Source organism: Heloderma suspectum, chromosome 7, assembly GCF_057233095.1.
Source record: "Heloderma suspectum isolate Gila_16-S chromosome 7, 16-S_ref, whole genome shotgun sequence".
Classification (NCBI taxonomy): domain Eukaryota; kingdom Metazoa; phylum Chordata; class Lepidosauria; order Squamata; family Helodermatidae; genus Heloderma; species Heloderma suspectum.
The window spans coordinates 114,187,685-114,206,551 of NC_139464.1; the positions used below are offsets into that span (position 1 = coordinate 114,187,685).

The 18,867-nt window shown below is 42.6% G+C and overlaps 1 protein-coding gene across 1 annotated transcript; it reads right to left on the reverse strand.

The window, feature by feature from the left end:
- Window positions 1–6,957: 6,957 nt before the first annotated feature.
- CDNF (cerebral dopamine neurotrophic factor) lies at window positions 6,958–16,269 on the reverse strand. Its single transcript, XM_084811913.1, is given in 4 exon segments — window positions 6,958–7,136; window positions 12,186–12,327; window positions 12,481–12,608; window positions 16,248–16,269. Coding segments are annotated over 4 exon segments (471 nt in total).
- Between the last annotated feature and the right edge of the window lie 2,598 nt (window positions 16,270–18,867).

Here is an 18,867-nt window from a genome sequence, read left to right on the forward strand (position 1 = left end):
TGAGGGGAGATATGATAGTGCTGTTCAAGTACTTGAAAGGTTGTCACAGAGAAGAAGGCCAGGATCTCTTCTTGATCACCCCAGAGTGCAGGACACGGAATAATGGGCTCAAGTTACAGGAAGCCAGATTCTGGCTGAACATCAGGAGAAACGTCCTGACTGTTAGAGCAATACGACAATGGAACCAATTCCCTAGGGAGGTAGTGGGCTCTCCCACACTGGAGGCATTCAAGACAAGGCTGGACAGCCATCTGTCCGGGATGCGCTGACTTGGATTCCTGCATTGAGCAGGGGGTTGGACTCGATGGTCTTGTAGGCCCCTTCCAACCCTACTATTCTATGATTCTATGATTCATTCATTTCTACTCGCCCACCCCAACTAATGTGGCATTAGTTCCCATTTGCTCCGCAAAAGTGGAGGAATATAGCACTGCATGTACCGTGGAAAGAGCTATTTAGTTTCTGTGAAAATGTGGATTTTGACCAAATCTCTTGAAAAGTGTTTCTGTTTAGATTGGCCCCCTATAATCTAGTTATCTACATACGCCAGTTCCCAATGGTGGACTTCAGGGCACCCCTTTACTTTCACCTTTGCAGCAGAATGGTTGCCATTCCTTTGAATGGGGAGGAAAAAAGCTGCACTTGAAGATGCTGTTACAGTGACAGCGAAACCTGCCCTTCACCTCTAGCACTGTGGCCTGGTGAAATATACTTCCACACACAAAATTTGCAGTACGCAAACTCTCCTTCCACATGCGCACACGTTGTAATTATTAGGAGGATGGCATTTTGCTAGTTTCTTAAAAATAAAAGCTCATGGGTCCCATACGACAGACGCTGCATAATTGCTTTTGGAAGTCTATAACACAATGAATAACAAATCTACTGCAACTTGGCATCCACGCAGTTTCCAGTGTTGACTTCACTTTCAGTTGACTGACTTCCATTATCAAGGTTTTATTAACTACTCTAAAACAACGATACAGCTGGCATGCAGGTGTGCAAGGGTTTTCTCATCTGCTGTTGCTGGCTACCTAATCACAAGCTGGGATTCCTGAATCCGTGCCTGCAAATGATTCTCACAGCTGTCTTATTGCCACATGCCTTCCTGATCTCAAACAAATGATTTCTCAGTCTCTCTCTGTCTCCCCTCAACTTTCCATGAAGCGCATCTCAGTCATGTTCTCCTCTGAGCTAGGGCAAGGGAATTTGTATTGTTTCACTCCCTGCACTTCGCCAGAAGGCTGGAACTTGGAGGGTAGCCCTTTTCAGGGTACTTATTCATATGGGTATTGGATACTTATGGTATTTAATTATACATTTCTTTACATATCCACACGTTAAGCAGGGTCCAGACAATCCAGACAAACAGTGCTGGTCTTTAAAAACACAATTTATTTGCAAACACAACAATAACAACAGCAACAAAAACTAAAAAATGGGGGGAGGGAGAAAAGATAAAGAGGGGGGAAAGGATTTAACACTTCAGTTTCAAATATATATGTTAATATAAGCAGACCATATATCTAAGCATCCATACGAAATTGACAGCTGTCGGAGATCTGTTCAAATGTAGCAAGAACCGTCAGATCTTCAGTCTACTTAATGAGAGGTGGTGGGTGCTTATCCTTCCAAGTTTGAAGTTCAAGTCTCTTCTTTGCAACTGTAAGGGCTATCAGTACCCACTTTTGCTGTCTGTTAATCCCCACATCATAGGGATGTAACTTAAAAGCGCATGTACATCCGCTATTGTCACAGATTTTTCAAGAACAAAATTTATACAAGTGATGACTTCTGACTAAAAAAAAGCCACGACAGGACATGCCCACATCATATGCCTCAAGAAGGCATTGTCTTCATTACATCTCCAGCATCTGGCAGAGCTAGCCAGTGCTACTCTTTAAAGTAGGACCAGTTTCCCCAAAGTAAACTAAAAATAGTTCATTTGCTTCTCCTTTGTTGGCTATGTGCTCATTACAGCCTTGGAAGTTTTTATATCTTGGATTATGATGATGATTATAATGATGACAAAAACACATCACCTTTTGATCCTGCTTGTTTCCCTGTTCTAAGGGTAATCCTATGCATGTTTAGACAGAAAAAAATCCTACAACTCCCAGTATTCCCCTGGATAGGCCATGCTGGGAGCTGTAGGACTCTTTTCTGTCTAAACATGCATGGGTTCGTGTCCTAAGTGTAATAAACTAGTTAGTGAGCCAGTGTGATGTAGTAGTTAGGGTGTTGCTCTAGGGGACTCAGAAGAACCCAGATTCACATCCCAACTTAGTCATGAAGTTCCTTGGGTGAGCTTGGGCCAGTCACGGTCTTTCAACCTTTAACCTATCCTACAGGGTTGTTGTGAGGATAAAATGGAGAGGGGGAGAATCATGTAAGCCACCATGAGGAATGGTGGGCCATAAATGTAATAAATAATAAATAAAGGATGTATTTACAAACACGTCATTTCTTATTTTATTTAACACAGGACCTTTCACCCGCCCTTCCACTTCACCAGGTGTGCTTGAGGTGGCTTACAATATTTTAAAAATAATACAAAGAAAACACAACAAAAATCATAACAATCCATCCAAGCAAAGAAATTGAATAACACAGAGCAAAGCCACCAAAAATCCAAGCAGTGAGATTTAAAAAATCAAGCAGAAGGCAAGTCAAATGTTTGCCTAAATGTCAGCTGGTGGCAGAAGACCGTAACTGAAGGGACAAGGTGAACCTCTTGGGGTAGCAGGGATTTGCATCATGTGGCTACTGCCCTTTCCTTGTTTCTACCAAGTGCACGGGGTGGGCAACCTGGTGCCCTCCAGATGTTTTGAAGTACACCTCCCATAATCCCTCACCACTGCCCATTCTGGATGAGGCTGATGGGAGTTGCAGTCCAAACATTCGGAGGGCACTGAAGAACCTTTCCAGTTGAATGTGTTTGAAGTGTGAAGGTTTGAGGCCTACCGAGGCAAAGGGGGAAAAGGTCAGGCTTAGAGGCCTGGAGCTTTCTGTTGGGAGGGGGTAACCCCAAAAGGAGTAGTTTCATTTCCCCAGATTAGTGTCAGTTTCATTTTTCCAGTTAAATTTCATTTCTTCAGGTTTGAATCAGTACTTTCAGTTTTGGGGGAGTAGGGTATATAAAGACCATGAGAGAGCCAGTAAGAGCAGAGACAGCCAGAGCCTGAAGTGAGAGCAGAGCCTGAAGAATGAGCAAGAAGAAGTGGCCTAGAAAAGTCTAAGTGCAGGGTAAAGGAACTTGTGTTTTGCAACGTTTATTTTCTTTTAATGCCTTTTGTATCACTCAGCTGTATTCTGTAAATACGTTTCGTTGTGAATTGCTTGTTCTAAATCTACTAAGGATGCTGTTGTGGTTAAATCCTGCGTCTAGATTGCCAGTCACCCCATGTCTACAGCCTAAACTCCACGTTATTGGGAAAGGGAAGTTTAAAAGAAGGAAAGTGGAACTCTTAAGGAGGCAAGAGATCCTTCAAAAGTTGCTCAAGGGGTCCAGGTCATTAACGGAACCTTGACAGCAGGGGACAAGCAGGACCATAGTGCGGGAGGTAAAATAGATATTAGAAAAACACCACAAGTCTCCAGTGTCTTTCCCCACAAAGAAGCTCACCCTGTAAAAGGTTGCATTCTGAAACTTCCTAACTCTTGAGCACTAGCAGTGCTAGGCAGTGGAGTCTGATGTCAGTGGGGCAGTGAATCTGCTTTGGGTTTCAGTCAGAATTCTAAAGAGTTCTGACTGAAACCTGGAGCGGATTCATCACCTCACTGACATTGGAGCCACCAGCCTCCACTGATGCTAGCGATGCCAGTGAAGCTTCTGGGAATCTATTCTATAGCATAGTGTTATTTTCTGAGAAGGTCTGTTGTTATAAGTGCACAGAAACCTTCCTTTGCTGGAGTCCCGAGTTCCACAAAGCCCCCACACATATCTTAACCAGGCCCGTAAATCGACTCTGTGCATATCCAGCTTACAATAGTCCAGGGATACTAACATAGTACGGGAGGGTGAACCGAGCTTTGTCCTCTGGACAAACTCTCTTTGCGGCTGAAACAGTAGCTAGTGTCTCACAGCTTCTTGCTTTACCACCAGTTCCATGGTAGGTGGACAATGGACTTCCTCTTCTCTTCAGGTGACACAGGGAGGCATGAAGCACATCTGGACTGTTGCCAACTGCTGTTGTAGCATGGCAGCCTAGGAGCCATGAGGAAAAAAAGATTAGCCCTTCATGACAGCTGCTGGGCATTGGCATCAGAATGCGCACTCTGTTACGGAACTATGTTCCAAGCTGCTGCGTGCCGTGCAAGTCTTCCTATGATGATTAACAAGCTGTTAAGCCAAATGTGGAACCCAATAAACTGTCTTGCTAACCAAACATTGTCTGAAAATCGCTTTCTTCTGTCTCAGTTTTAAACTTGGGTCTACTAGCATAAGAAGAGGATTTATTGGCACATCTGTGCATAGAATAACATGCGCCAAATCCAGCTACCATTTTTAATCTCTGCTAGTGTAGTTGTCAAAGAGAGAGCCAGGGTGCTGTGGTGGATAGAATATTGTGCTCTGACCAAGGAATTGTGGGTTCAAACCCCATGTTTGCTACCCTAGATTTCTTAGAGGGGAGGCAAGGTATAAATGGAGTAAATAAATAACAAACAACAGCTTGCAGGGCCAAACCAATTCTCCACATGATGATTCCTATGTTTGCTGTAATTCTGTATTAATTGATTATATCTGTTTTGTGCAAATCCGATTCTGTGAAATGAGATTCTGTGAAACTTGCCAAAGAAAGGTAGGATATAAATCTAATACATGAATAAAGTAACTCCTTTATAAGGGATAGTAGGGAATGCTTGATTCCGTGATTAGGCATTCCACAGAATCATGCCAGCTGAATCAAATGAGCTTCTGGCTCATCTGGATTTCTCAACAGTTTCATACAAAATTAAACAATTGTTGCATATATATTTTTAAGGAATGAACTACCGGAATAGGTGTGATGTGACTTTTGACCCCAGGGTTTTATTCTATCATGGTCTGACTAGGAGGCCGAATCTACATGACAACGGAATGAGAAGTGCATCGGGGTATTATCCGGATTTTCATGAAATCAGCTTTGGTCTGTCAGGGACACACAAAGCAAGAAAAGTGGAGTATACAGCACCAAAAAAAAAAAAAACACTTTTCCAGTCACATAGAGTTTGAAATTTTGGGGTTGGGTGGGCAGAGCGTGGGAGGAGAGCTGAACGTCATCGACCCAGGAAGTGCCGCGCAGCGAATGAGAGAGGCTTTTCCCCACCCCTAGGCCCCCCAGCTCTTATAAATCAGAGAGCAAGTAATACCAATTCTGTAACTAGCCTGACTTGCCCATTCATCAGACTGCTATTTCTCCCCGTCAGAATGGCGATTTACCTCAATGGGACTAACTGGCCTGCCTTGCTCAGGTATAAAAGCACCACAGCGCTATTCCTCCCCGTCAGAATGGGACTTTCATGGTGGCTTCCTCCTCCTTGCCCGATTTATGAATGAGAAACAGCAGAGAGTGGAACTGCTCCTTTGCTCCCCGACCCCACCATCCCCGCTGCCTCACGCTTGCCTGCTCCATCCCTGGCTCCAGAAAGGCAGGGTGCTCGTTGTAAATGGGCAAAGAGGCTACAGCGGGAAGTGGGAGAGGAAGCCTCCAAAAGCCCCTATTGTGAATGGGAAAAAAGGGAAGGGTGGCCCTACCTCTTGACCACGCCACTGCCAGGTCACAGCCACATCACAGAGACACCCCCAGGATTTAATGCAGGGTGTGGGTGGGGATGGGGCACACAACAGTGGGACCGTTTGGGAGCCAACTTAACTTTAAAAAATGGAGCGAGTTTCCAAAAATTTGGCTTTTCAGGCCAGAAGCTGCTGGATGCTGCGGATTGGGGACCACATCATGTGCCATGAACGATATCAAAGAGTTCCCACTCCACACTAAATCGACTGTGAAGATGCCTCTAGGAGACGCACAACACTTTCACACCAGTGACTGCAAAAATGCCATATTTGAATTTCTCTGTTTCAAAACTGAATGAAAACCCAGATTGACTGGGACATAGTATGTTCTATTAAAAATGAGTTCTCTTGCATTTTCAGTGCCCCGTTAGCATTCAGGTGCTATCACCAGAGACTTAAAGCCGTTCTTATGAACACTTCTGAAAAGAAACCCCACCCCCACCGCTGCATCTTGAGATGGCATATACTAGAAGTGAGGGCGCAGGGCTATTTCACGTGTACCCCTTCTACATGGTGGTCAAATGATAAAGTCCCCACAAGTTGAATTGGAGCTGGTGGAGGGGAACAGGAATTATAGCACAATAAGCTGATCTTCTCAATGCTTCAACAATAATAAGAGCACACCTCATAATAGCTGTAAATTCCTTTACAGAAACTAGTGAACGCTGGTCTATTCTCCTCTGCAAGTTAGCATTGTGTAGCATTGTGAATGAAACGGGGAACTGAAAATCCCGTGTTTTCCTGAGAACGTTTCCCCAGGGGAGGTTTTGCCATGAGCCTCCCTCTCACCAATCTTCTGCAAATGTGTGTGAGCGCACGTATATATATATATATATATATATATACACACACACACACACACGCATACACAGATACATATACACACAGAGATACACACACACACACACACACACACAGATACATACACTTAACCAAGTTTCATGATGTTTATCTGAAGTCATTATCTCCTGATCATTTATTGTGCCTGTCTTTCTCTTCTACTTAAATTCTCATTATACTTTGCCATTTCCAAGGACCATGAACTTCGATTAGCATTTATTTATAACAAATTCCTTGGAATTATTCCTATAAGTTAAGTGAGAACACGTTCTCATTGTTTGTGGTGAAAGATACAACACCATGGAGTAAACAGGCACGTGCTTAGATCAGGTACCATTCCATCAGAGGTCAGCTCTAGAAGTTGTAGCTGTATGTTTTGGTGCAACCTCCTTAATCAGGTTCACAAAGTCCGTTTTTTCAATGCACGCTCTGCACACGTCTCCCCAGCTATCCAGGATCTTCCTCAGCTCAGCCACTCTCATCTTAGAGAGGTCTACCGATGTTAAATCAAGTTTTCTTTCTGTAAAAAATCTGCATCATAGGTTCTGTTTATTTTTAATTTACTTAATTTTAAATAAAGAAGCCCCCTCCTCCACAGTTCAAGCTCTCGCAAAAAAATTGCTCTCCCAATTTGCATGCTAATACACACTACAGAGACTGTCTCCAATTACCAGCCAGATGCCCATGGAATCTCATGGGTGAAGCCCATCCTCCATTGTGTATCTAGTATACCACCTCTGAACAAGACGGTTCTATTTAGCTAACTTGAGTAATAACCTTTGAAGATTTGTATGTGACTTTAGCCCTGTTTAGGTGTTCCAGCCTCACATGGTTAGAAACACATAAGGGAAGGTGGGGGCCACTTATGAATCCCCCCAAATGAGGAAACACATCACCAAAAAAGAGGATGAAAGAGGACACCAATTTGCATAAAATTTGCAGATGCTAATGTATATGCTTAGAATCTGCCGATGCTAATCTGCAAAAATTTGCTAAAGGATGCTAACATTTGCAGATGCTAATTTATAAATTATTATAATAATTTAAATAGAAATACAGTACACCTCACCATAACGTGGAAGGCTGTGATCAGGTGGCCTGCGTACCCTGCTCAGTCTTCTGTTCAGGTGCTGGCAATGGGCAACTCCAAGGCCTAGCTCTTTCTTCTGATGGTTCTTTATCTTTATAGTAAGGTTGGACTGGACTGTCCATCAAACAGAGAGCTGTCCTCTGTAAAAGAGGATAACTAGCCACTCCAAGAGTGAGATCACACTTGCTCTCCTCTCCCCCCCTTGTTGGCCTGCAGCATTCCACATGTTGTAGGGTCTGAAGTGGGGAAACTACATGTGTAGGGTTCCAAGTCATGCGGGGAGTCTTCTTGGGAGCTTATAAAGTGTAGAAACTGAGCTTATTTTAAGACAGGAGGCTACATTAACCTGACATAAGGTTTTTACTTACATATAAGAGTAAGTATAAGTTAGTATAGTATACATTGATAGTATAAGTTAGGTATAGGATGGGATAGCTGAAAGAACCAAAGATCACTAGGCCTGGTAAAATACTGGTTCAATAGGTTTAGTTTGTGCCAGAGTGAATTTTGGGAAGTATTTGTTTGGATAGTAGAGTCATTTGTTTTGGAAAAGAGAGAAGTTTTAAGAGAACAGGTTGCAATTAATGTACCTTTTTAGATATGTTGCCAACCACAAAGTACAGAGACAGGATGCTTAAGGAGAAGTCAGGGACTTTTCGAGTTTCTCTGGAATTAGCTAAGTCATCAGTAATAACGTTAATTTTATTTATTTATTTATTCACTCATTTCATTTCTATAAAGCTCTCTTTGGCTTTGGTTTGGAGGAGGGAGGTACTTAGATTTAGTGTATCAGGCTTAAATGAAGCTAGACCACCTTATAATAACCAATCAGTAGTAAGCTTATAGCATAATGGATAAAGGGTTAGCATAGGACTTATAGGTATAAAAAAGAATTTTTACCTGATGTGTGAGGTTCCTGCCTATTATCTCAATTCTGAAACAACAACTTCTTTTTGGTGGGAGAGGGGACAGAGCCTCTGCCAACAGAATGATAAGACTAACTCTTTTCTTCCTATTTCTATATTAACTATGAATGGTGTCTGTGAATGAATCTTTATCATAAAAAGTAGTTTATTTCACTTGAACCGGTTGCATGTGTAAATTATATATTTGTATATGAAACTCAGCATGTTATTGTGTCAAGACAGCCATATCTCCTAGCCTAAGGGCATCTCTACACCAGCCTAAAATCTTGCATTTAAAATGTGGCTTTCTGCTTCCATTTTAAATGCAGGATCACCACTGACTCCCTTTACATGCACTTCCTTCCCCCACCCCCTTCTCCCCATATCAGAGTCTTGCATTATCTGTCATTGATCTCGCTCCTCTTTTTGCCGCTTTAACTCTTTTCACGGAAAAAAATGAAGCGGAACGCAACGGGGTAATTTGATAGCTCATTATCTGTGAACTATTTAAAAATGGAACAAAGGGCATTTAGTGCAGGAGGGTCCCGGCAGGGTCCCGGCGTCATGTAAAGAGCCCGCAAACTTCTGTGAAGGAGCCATCTCAATCGCAGGATAAAAGCTCAGTGTGATGAAGCCCTCTGTCAAATTGTAGAACACAGGAAGTAGCATCCGGTCTTAATTCACATTTCTTTCAGCCTCCATGCATTGAATAGGGTCCGTGCTTGAGACCTTGGACCTGCAACACATGTAGGGCCATGGGTTACAGGGACAAGAAAGAGGGGGTGGGGAGCTCTGCTCCCATCCCCCAGGTCTAACTGCATGAGGCTTGAACATTCAAATAGGGTGTTTATCTAATCCTTTTATAAAAGCCATCTAAGAGCCAACATAAACGTTCTGCTATGTGTGATTGGCTTACTTACCTCTGTGTACGTGCATGCAGCCCCAATTTGGATCAGGACCATGCTGATTCAGGAGGGGAGACTTAGGGCATCTCTACACCAGCCTAAAATCCTGCATTTAAAATGGGGCTTTCTGCTTCCGTTTTAAATGCAGGATCACAACTGACTCCCTTTACATGCGCTTCCTTTCCTCCCTCCCCTTCCCCCTCCTTCTCCCTGCATCTAAGTCTTCCATTATCTTTCATTGATCTCGCTCCTCTACTTGCTGCTTTTGCCCTTTTCATGGAGAAAACTGAAGCGGAACACAATGGGGTGATTTGATAGCTCATTATCTGCAATCTATTTAAAAACGGAACAAAGGGCATTTCGTGCAGGAGACGCCTTGAATGATCACGGCGTCATGTAAAGAGCCTGCAAACTTCCGTGAAGGAGCAATCTCAATCACAGGATAAAAGCTCAGTGTGAAGGAGCCCTGAAACTCCCCACTTCCCATTTTTATGCCGAAATTCCACACACACCCCTGGTGGGGTGGGGGTTAAAAAAAGAAAAAAACATATCCACTGGACTCTTTTTTCAATCCTCCCCCCAGTGGGGGTGGAATTTCAGTACAAAAATGGGAGGGGGAAACTTAAATCCCCCCTCCCAAGTCGCCATGGTCCTGATCCAAATTGGGCCCCCACGCAGTTACATGGAGGTAAGTAAATTAAAGAACATCTAGTTTGGCCCTAAGTTAGTGGCCACTACCACCACACACTATGGAAGTGAAATAATATGAGTTGTAGGAAGAAATACTTTCTTTTGTTGATCCTGATTCTAACTGCTAGGTTTTATAATTTCAGAATGGAGGAGTCAGCCACGCTTTGCTTCTTTGTCCCAGCAGCCTGAAGTCTGCACAGCAATTGTAGAACCTCATCCAATTAAGTCTGCATCCTCTTAAAACACTCCATCTCAAGAAAGACTAAGGGCACAATCCTATACGTGTTTAGACAGAAAAAAGTCCTACAGTTCCCAGCATGCTGGCGGGAGCATGCTGGGAGTTGTAGGACTTTTTTTCTGTCTAAACATGCATAGGATTGTACTGCAAAACACAAACCTCATGGCTTCATCATCAAGCCAGTTTTTTCTTCCCTTCCATTTTGCTTAACATCCACCCCACCCTGATTAATAACTATGGAGAACTCAAACGCGTCCTCATTATTTCCTGACATTTTGGTTGTTCCTAATAAAAGTATTACCTAATGGTGATTTTGAAATTTTTGTAATGGACCAATGTGGTTCCCTATGCTTGTTGAACTATTTTATTGGGTGGTCCCAATTTCTGGTATTGTGAGGAAGAAAGTTAATCTGGATCCATTCTTTTAACGGTTCATAATTTCATAATCCTCTATCATGCCTGCACCCCATGGTCTACTTTTGAAAACTATAAAGCCTCAAACACTTTAGCTTTTCCTCATAGAGAAGGTTCCCCAACTTCCTGATCATTTTATTTTTACTTTTTGTATACGGTTCTGGTTACTCATCTCAATGTGAAAATAATGAAGGCCAAATCCTCTGGGAATCTTCACAATGACTTCAGCAGACTTTGTTCCCCTCCTAAAAGCTCTTTATTGGCATTTTAGTCCTGAGGATGGTGAGTGTGAGTAATATTTGGATCCAAGAACTTGAACAACTTTATAGTTAGAATTCTGCTAGTACCAGAAATTGAGAATGGAGAAGCACTCAAGGTTGACTCTCCTCCTCATGTAAATCTAAGATGTCTTAAATGTACAACTGGAAATGAAAAGTGTGAGTGACACAAGTCAGGACCAGCCTATGTTTTCAAACTGAAAATACACAAACTCAATATAAAGCGTGGTTCCCCATCCAGTGGTGTTTTCATTGGCAAATGCTGTGTACCATGTGGAAAGCCCCTAATTTTTGTACGTTAACAACTTGGCCACCCTCTTTCTATGGCTTTGGACCTAAACAGGATTTCCCCCTCCACCGCCCCAATTAAGCTTATATGGACAGGTTAATCCTTGAGGCACTTTATTAGCAGAACTCACTTCCAAAACCACTGAAGGCTCAGAGGCGGTGACAGCTCTGAGAAACTGGCCAGCAGCCATCTAATTTCCTGCATAAAAATCACGCTTGGAAATATATGTGGAACGGAAGTAGTACATGGCAATGCCTGAGCTGATGATACAGAATGCTTTTGCCTCTCATCAAAACTGTAATTCTGACACCAGTGAATAATACTAAAATGATGAAACCTGACTAGGGAAAGTGAACTTTATTCAGACTACTTGGTTTGTTGTTAATACTTAACTTAATTCAAAGGCATTATATAATAGTTCTCACATCTCCTCCTTAAAAGATGCAGTCATTTAAGAAGTGGGAAAGTGGAAATCCATATGAATCACCCAGCAATAAGAGAGAAATTGTGGCAACCACTTCTTAAAGGTTGAAATCATAATTCCAGATCAATATGACTCGTTTATGAACAACTACAAAACACAAACCTGAAAATCCCCAGACATGAGGGAAAAAATCTTTTAAAAATCTTTCTTGTGGCAAATGATAAGAAGAAAAAGGGAACCACATGGGCAGAAGCAAAAAGTGGCCACCATGAACAGAGTGGCCATGTTTAGCTTATCATCCACCCTTGTTTGCTCTGCATGTGCATTTCATCATACCGTATTTGAGCTCACAGATCTGAATGTCTGTTTTCTTCAGCTTCTCACAGATTTTAGACACAGGTACATGGGCACTCATTGGACGGCTGACTTCACTAAGTATCTTGGTAGCTGCATCGCTTGTGGCCCCAAGGTAGTAACACTACGGGGGGGGGGGGAAGGAGCCATGTTGTCAACAGCAATTCAGTGCTGTTTGGGTCAGAGACCTCTCCCTGTCCCCTCCCCAAACTCTCACAGCTGAAGTAATTTCAATTGAAGTATTTGAGACAAGTGAAAGACAGAAAGAAGGACATACCAAGCGGTTTTATTTTCCTTTTGTATTCATGCAACTCCTGACTAATTCATTCTCTATAGAAGCCATGGAGAAATCAGAAAGCTTTTCTTTTAAAGAACTGTAAAATCTTTCCAAAAGACCTTGACACACTGTAACAAGGAAATAAAACAAAAAATTAAAACACACACAGACACAATGCATAAATAAAACAGATGGCTCTACAAAAAAACAAAGTTGACTGTGAAAGATGAAAGTGGCTAACTTTGCATACAAAATGAGTTGGGATTATTATTATTTTAAGTGGAGGTCTTTCTTTCTTTCTTTCTTTCTTTCTTTCTTTCTTGCTGGAACTGGCTTGCCATCTTTGCAGCATATGTACATCCGATCTGGGAATGGTCCCATCCAAGAGTTGTTGGTACTTTCCCATGCCTCTATGTAGGTACTGTAGCTCACGACTGCAAACATAGAAACACTGATCCAGAGAAACTCAAGCACAATTTCCCCCTGGGACAACCCTGCAGTTACTATGGGAGGCTGGTGCTGTGAACTTTATAGGTCAGTGATGGCCAGTTGGTGACTCGTTTGGGTGGAATTTGGCCCCTGACTGACCTCATAACGCCGGAATGAGCCAAAGAGGTGTCTGAAGGCACAGGAACTAAACACTGGCAACAGAGAAGCCACAGAATATATAGCTTTCAGTGTTACAGTGAGGGCAACATTATACTCTTCTTTATTTATTTATTGCCTGCTTTTCCACTTCAAGGCCTTCAATTTCGCTTACACAATACCAAAACAAAAACAAAAAAGTATGTGATTCCCTTGTTCAGAAATGGATGTCACTGTTGGGAGGACATTGGAGATGCACTCTGATCCTTCTTCCCACAATTAACCTCTAAAAATTGTGTGTGAAATGAAGTAATTAGATCTCTAGTAGGAAAAGGTTCAACACATTTTCCACAGATGTGCATCTTTGTGATGTCATATTAATGGACATGTTAACTCTTCCCATATTGTAGGCCAAGGAGAAACTAGGATAAAAGAGTATTTAGAAATATCTCGTACTAATTTTTTCCGGCCAGTTCCCTATCTGTAGTTCTAGGGAAAGTGAGAACCTTCCTCAGTATTTGTTTCCATGACTGTATTAACACAGCTGGAGAAGCGCTACTGGTTCACACTGGAATACAGATGAATTGTACACATTAGAAGTTGTCAATGAGGGTGTCACCAGGAAAGTACCTACTTTTGTAGTGGCAGCAACTAAGCTTCGCCAGAACTTTTTGGAAAGCAATGCATTACTATCATTTAACGCAGTACTGTAAATGGTACCAGTTACCGCTTTATTTTATTGAGGGTTTTCTCATTTGCGTAGTTTTCTTCTGCATCAGAGCTGTTTGTTCTGGCTTGAAAAGAGGCAACCTTTGGTACTGTCACTACAAACAGTAATTAACTCTCACCTGCAGTGTCAGGCAAATATAACACCAGCTTGCTGGGGTTGGATGCCCGGCCTTATCTCCATCTATTGGCTTGTTGACCTCTAGTGACTGAATCTTGTTAACTTCAAGTGTTCAAGTCATTTATGGTGTCTCAGCTTTCTGACTGTGTCTTTTCACCTTTTAATCTCACCAGGCAAAACAGGTTCTTTTTCCCCGGCCTTCCACTTTCCCATCTTTATATCCATCATCTGTACTGTCTACTATGTTTCTGTAATGGAAACCAGCAACTCAATGATGTTTGTTAAAGACCCGGGCCTATCCTATATGTGGTAATAAATTTTACTGCAAAGCCACTATGCAGCTGAACACTTCCTTACCAGCATTAAAAGGTGCAGTGTAAATGTAAATAATATGGTTTTTCTGTGATGCCCTTATGCCACCTACAGGAAATACCACAGCACTTCTATCAATGGTTAGAATATTGCAGCCACACTGGGGCTGGTTAGAAGGAGCATGCAAGCCCCATGTTACAACAGCTTCAAGGGCTACCAGTCCATTTCCAGGTACAGTTCAAATTGCCAGTTAAGACCTACAAAGCCCTGAAAAGACTGTATTCTCCTATGTGAACCTGCCCAGGTATTAAGATCTTCAGATGCCAACATCCAAAGTGCCTTTGGTGGGAACTCAAGAGGGTCTTTCTGGTGGCAGCTTCCAAGTTCTCTGAGACTCTTGACCAAGGGAAGCCTGTCTAACACCGTTTTTAATTACGTTTTGCTGGCAGGCAAATACATGTTTATTCAAACAGTCTTTTGGCCTTATATGCTGACTCTGACAGCCACTGAAAGAGTTGCAATTTATTCAACTGGCTGTTGTTTTTATCTGTTTTATTGATGTTTTACCTACCTGTTTTTATGTTTCATTGTTTTGTATCTGCCAATTTGAGGTTAACACTTCACACATCTGATGAGGGCAGTGTCCATGAAACCTTATGGCTTGCAATTCCCATCACTGGCTATGCTGGCTAGGGCTGATGGGTGTAGGCCAAAACATCTGGAGGGCTACATGTTGCCCACCCCTGCTTTAAGGTGCTGCAAGACTTTGTTTTTGTTCTGTATTGTTATGGGTTTGTATTGTTATCATTCAGTCTGAATGATTTCTTAAGGATTCCTCCAAACCTGTAGTTGTGAAAAGAGACTGGCAGAATGTGTCAAACCTGTTGGGAAGTTTAGCCTGGTAGATTCCCTACTGTTAGCCGAGTGGTGGATGTCCTCAGAGATGGGCTATGTAGACTGTTCTGAAAGGGAACTTATCTTTCCTTCCTCTCTCCCTAAGGAATGTACTAATCCAGAGGTCTGTGAGAATAATAGAAGCAAACTAAGTCTGTAGTTAGGGCAGTCTGTGCTGGAACTGGATCTGAAAAGAGGAAGAGAGCTGACTTTGCTCTCTGTAGGAAACCCTATGGCAGTATGGGTTCCCCTGGCCATCTAATGGGAGCTGGAATCTGTTGGGAGTGTGCTCAGCCTGTATATATCTGCAAATAAACCTTATATCACAGAAAAGCTATACATCGATGGTGATGTCATTCTAAGGAAACTGAATCCTTGGTAAGTTCTGGAACCCCTGAAACCTCTCACTGCACAAAAGTGGGGTGCACATGCCTAACAGTATTTAACTTGTATTTTACTATTGTTAACCACATTGAGTACCATTTTGTGGAAAGGTGGGGTACAAATTTAATTACATAAAGAATGTGGTTTGTAGAACTATGAATTAATGCATAACTGATCTCTAGTCATGAAAAGCCTTTCCTTCCATAAATATGCTATAAGAATACTCATAGGCTTGTCCTTCCAAACGTGTGTGTGTGTGTGTGTGTAAATTCTAGGTGCAGTATCTACCACTTAAATATGCTCATTGTTGTATGCTACATTTGTTCTGAAATCCAAAGTATTTTGTTTCTGCCTGATATATACCTTACAGCTAGAAATAACTGACATGTGACAGGCCAGTTCCTAGATTCACAGTTCAATCCTAGGCATGCTTAGTCAGAAGTCCCACTTTCTTCAGTGGGGGGCTTACTTTCTAGTGTGTTTAGGGTTGCAGTCTCAGTAATTAATCCAGCTGGTATTTTTAGAAGGGAGCATTTCAACAAGTGCAGCTTCCCCATGGGCTCTCTTCCTGTTAAGAATGTTTCGACTTTCCCCCCTGCCATACACAAAAGCAGCCTGAAGAAGGGATAGATGAATTTGATGAACTCATGCAAAGTCCTCTGAATGGGCCTTTCATATCTTCCAAAGCCTTCTTACTCTGAAAGGATATCAGAGATGTTTGGGGGAGCTGGGTATGCATGGTCACCTATGACACCCACGCTTGGCATGTTCCTCAACTAGTTTTCACTTAGACCTTGCAGAGGGGGCGGGAAGGTGACATTCCTCCAACTTATCCAGATACCTTCATTTATGGCAACAAGCAAAGTCCCTGGAACATATAGTCTGTTTCCCCTGGTTCTTTAGTGACAATCATTTCTTCTCTGTACCCTTCTCCTGGATCGAATTCCAGGACAGTGGAAATGGCTGGTGGTAGACTTTCCCTCTGCTGAGAGGAAGACTGTTACCATTGTGCGTATCTGTCTCCCGCCATTTACCCATCCAGCAGAACTGGATGCTTCCAAAAGCCCAGGAAAGTGTGGCCTCACTAAATTATGCTGAGGTGCTTTTGCTTGGAACGGTTCACTGTGGGTCATGGATTCAAATCCTGCAGTCCATTGTGCTGGTCTCTCGAGTCTAGAATATGCAGGCAGGTTTTCCTCAGGTTCCCCAATCTCCCCTCTGCTTGAGGTATGCTGATGCCTATTCCGTTTGTGAAAAACACTCCCAGATCGGGTATTGTAATCCTTGTATTGATTTATATTGTCAATTCATAGATGAGCAAGGAGCTGGTGGCCTTACAAAACAGCCTTTTATTTTATTTTGCACCAGAAGCCTATCCTGGTGTGTGTGTGTGTGTGTGTGTGTGTGTAAGCTGTTCATATCTCAGGTCCTTATTCATAACTGGGTGGCCATCGGGAGCATGTAGCATATAAATTGGATTTTTTTGGAATGGGCATTAACTCATAGGGGATAGCCTGCTGTTGCTCTGGGCAAATCTTATTTTGCGGCACACAGCTATTTAAAATCCCAGTTGAGGGTTTCTAAGCTGCTCTGACTTGAATTAAGAACAATATTGTTTAGGAACCTGGAATGTAAGATCAATGAATCAAGGTAAGCTGGAGATGGTCAAACATGAGATGGCAAGATTGAACATCGACATCTTGGGAATCAGCGAACTAAAATGGACAAGCATGGGCGAATTTAATTCAGGTGACCATTGTATCTACTACTGTGGGCAAGAATCCCTTAGAAGAAATGGAGTAGCACTCATAGTCAACAAAAGGGTGGGAAAAGCAGTACTGGGGTACAATCTCAAAAACGATAGAATGATCTCAGTACGAATCCAAGGCAAACCATTCAACATCACAGTAATTCAAGTCTATGCCCCAACCACTGAGGCCGAAGAAGCTGAGGTTGATCGGTTCTATGAAGACCTACAACACCTTCTAGAACTAACACCAAAACAAGATGTCCTCTTCATCATAGGGGACTGGAATGCTAAAGTAGGAAGTCAAGAAATCACCGGGATAACAGGCAAGCATGGCCTTGGTGTACACAATGAAGCAGGACAAAGGCTAATAGAGTTTTGCCAAGAGAACACGCTGATCATAGCAAACACTCTTTTCCAACAGCACAGGAGATGACTCTACACATGGACATCACCAGATGGTCATTATCAAAATCAGATTGATTATGTCCTTTGCAGCCAAAGATGGAGAAGCTCCATACAGTCAGTCAAAACAAGACCTGGAGCTGACTGTGGCTCAGATCATGAGCTGCTTCTTGCAAAATTTTGGCTGAAATTGAAGAACGTAGGGAAAACCACTAAACCATACAGGTATGACCTAAATCATATCCCTTATGAATACACAGTGGAGGTGAGGAATAGATTTAAGGGATTAGACCTGATAGACAGAGTGCCTGAGGAACTACGGACGGAGGTCCATAACGTTGTTCAGGAGGCAGCAACGAAATCCATCCCAAAGAAAAAGAAATGCAAGAAAGCCAAGTGGCTGTCTGATGAGGCTTTACAAGTAGCTGAGGAAAGAACGGAAGCGAAAAGCAAGGGAGAAAGGGGAAGATATACCCAACTGAATGCAGAGTTCCAGAGAATAGCAAGGAGAGACAAGAAGGCCTTCTTAACTGAACAATGCAAGGAAATTGAGGAAAACAACAGAATGGGAAAGACTAGAGATCTCTTCAAGAAAATCGGAGATCTCAAAGGAAGGTTTTGTGCAAAGATGGGTATGATAAAGGACAAAGAAGGCAGGGACCTAACAGAAGCAGATGAGATTAAGAAGAGGTGGAAAGAGTACACAGAAGATCTATACAGGAAAGATCTTAATGTCCCTGATAGCCATGATAGTGCGGTCACTGAACTTGAGCCGGACAGAGCCTCTTGTTGAGGGTGAAAGTGGAGAGTGCAAAAGCTGGTCTGAAACTCAACATTAAAAAAACGAAGATCATGGCATCTGGCCCCATCACTTCCTGGCATATGGAAGGGGAAGAAATGGAAGCAGCGACAGATTTTACTTTCTTGGGCTCCAAGATCACCGCAGACGGTGACTGTAGCCATGAAATTAAAAGACGCTTGCTCCTTGGGAGGAAAGCTATGGCCAACCTAGACAGCATAGTCAGAAGCAGAGACATCACCTTGCCGACAAAGGTCCGTCTAATCAAAGTTTTGGTTTTCCCAGTAGTAATGTATGGCTGTGAGAGCTGGACTCTAAGGAAGGCTGAGCGCCGAAGAATTGATGCTTTCGAACTGTGGCGCTGGAGAAGACTCTTACGAGTCCCCTGGACTGCAAGGAGGTCAAATCAGTCAA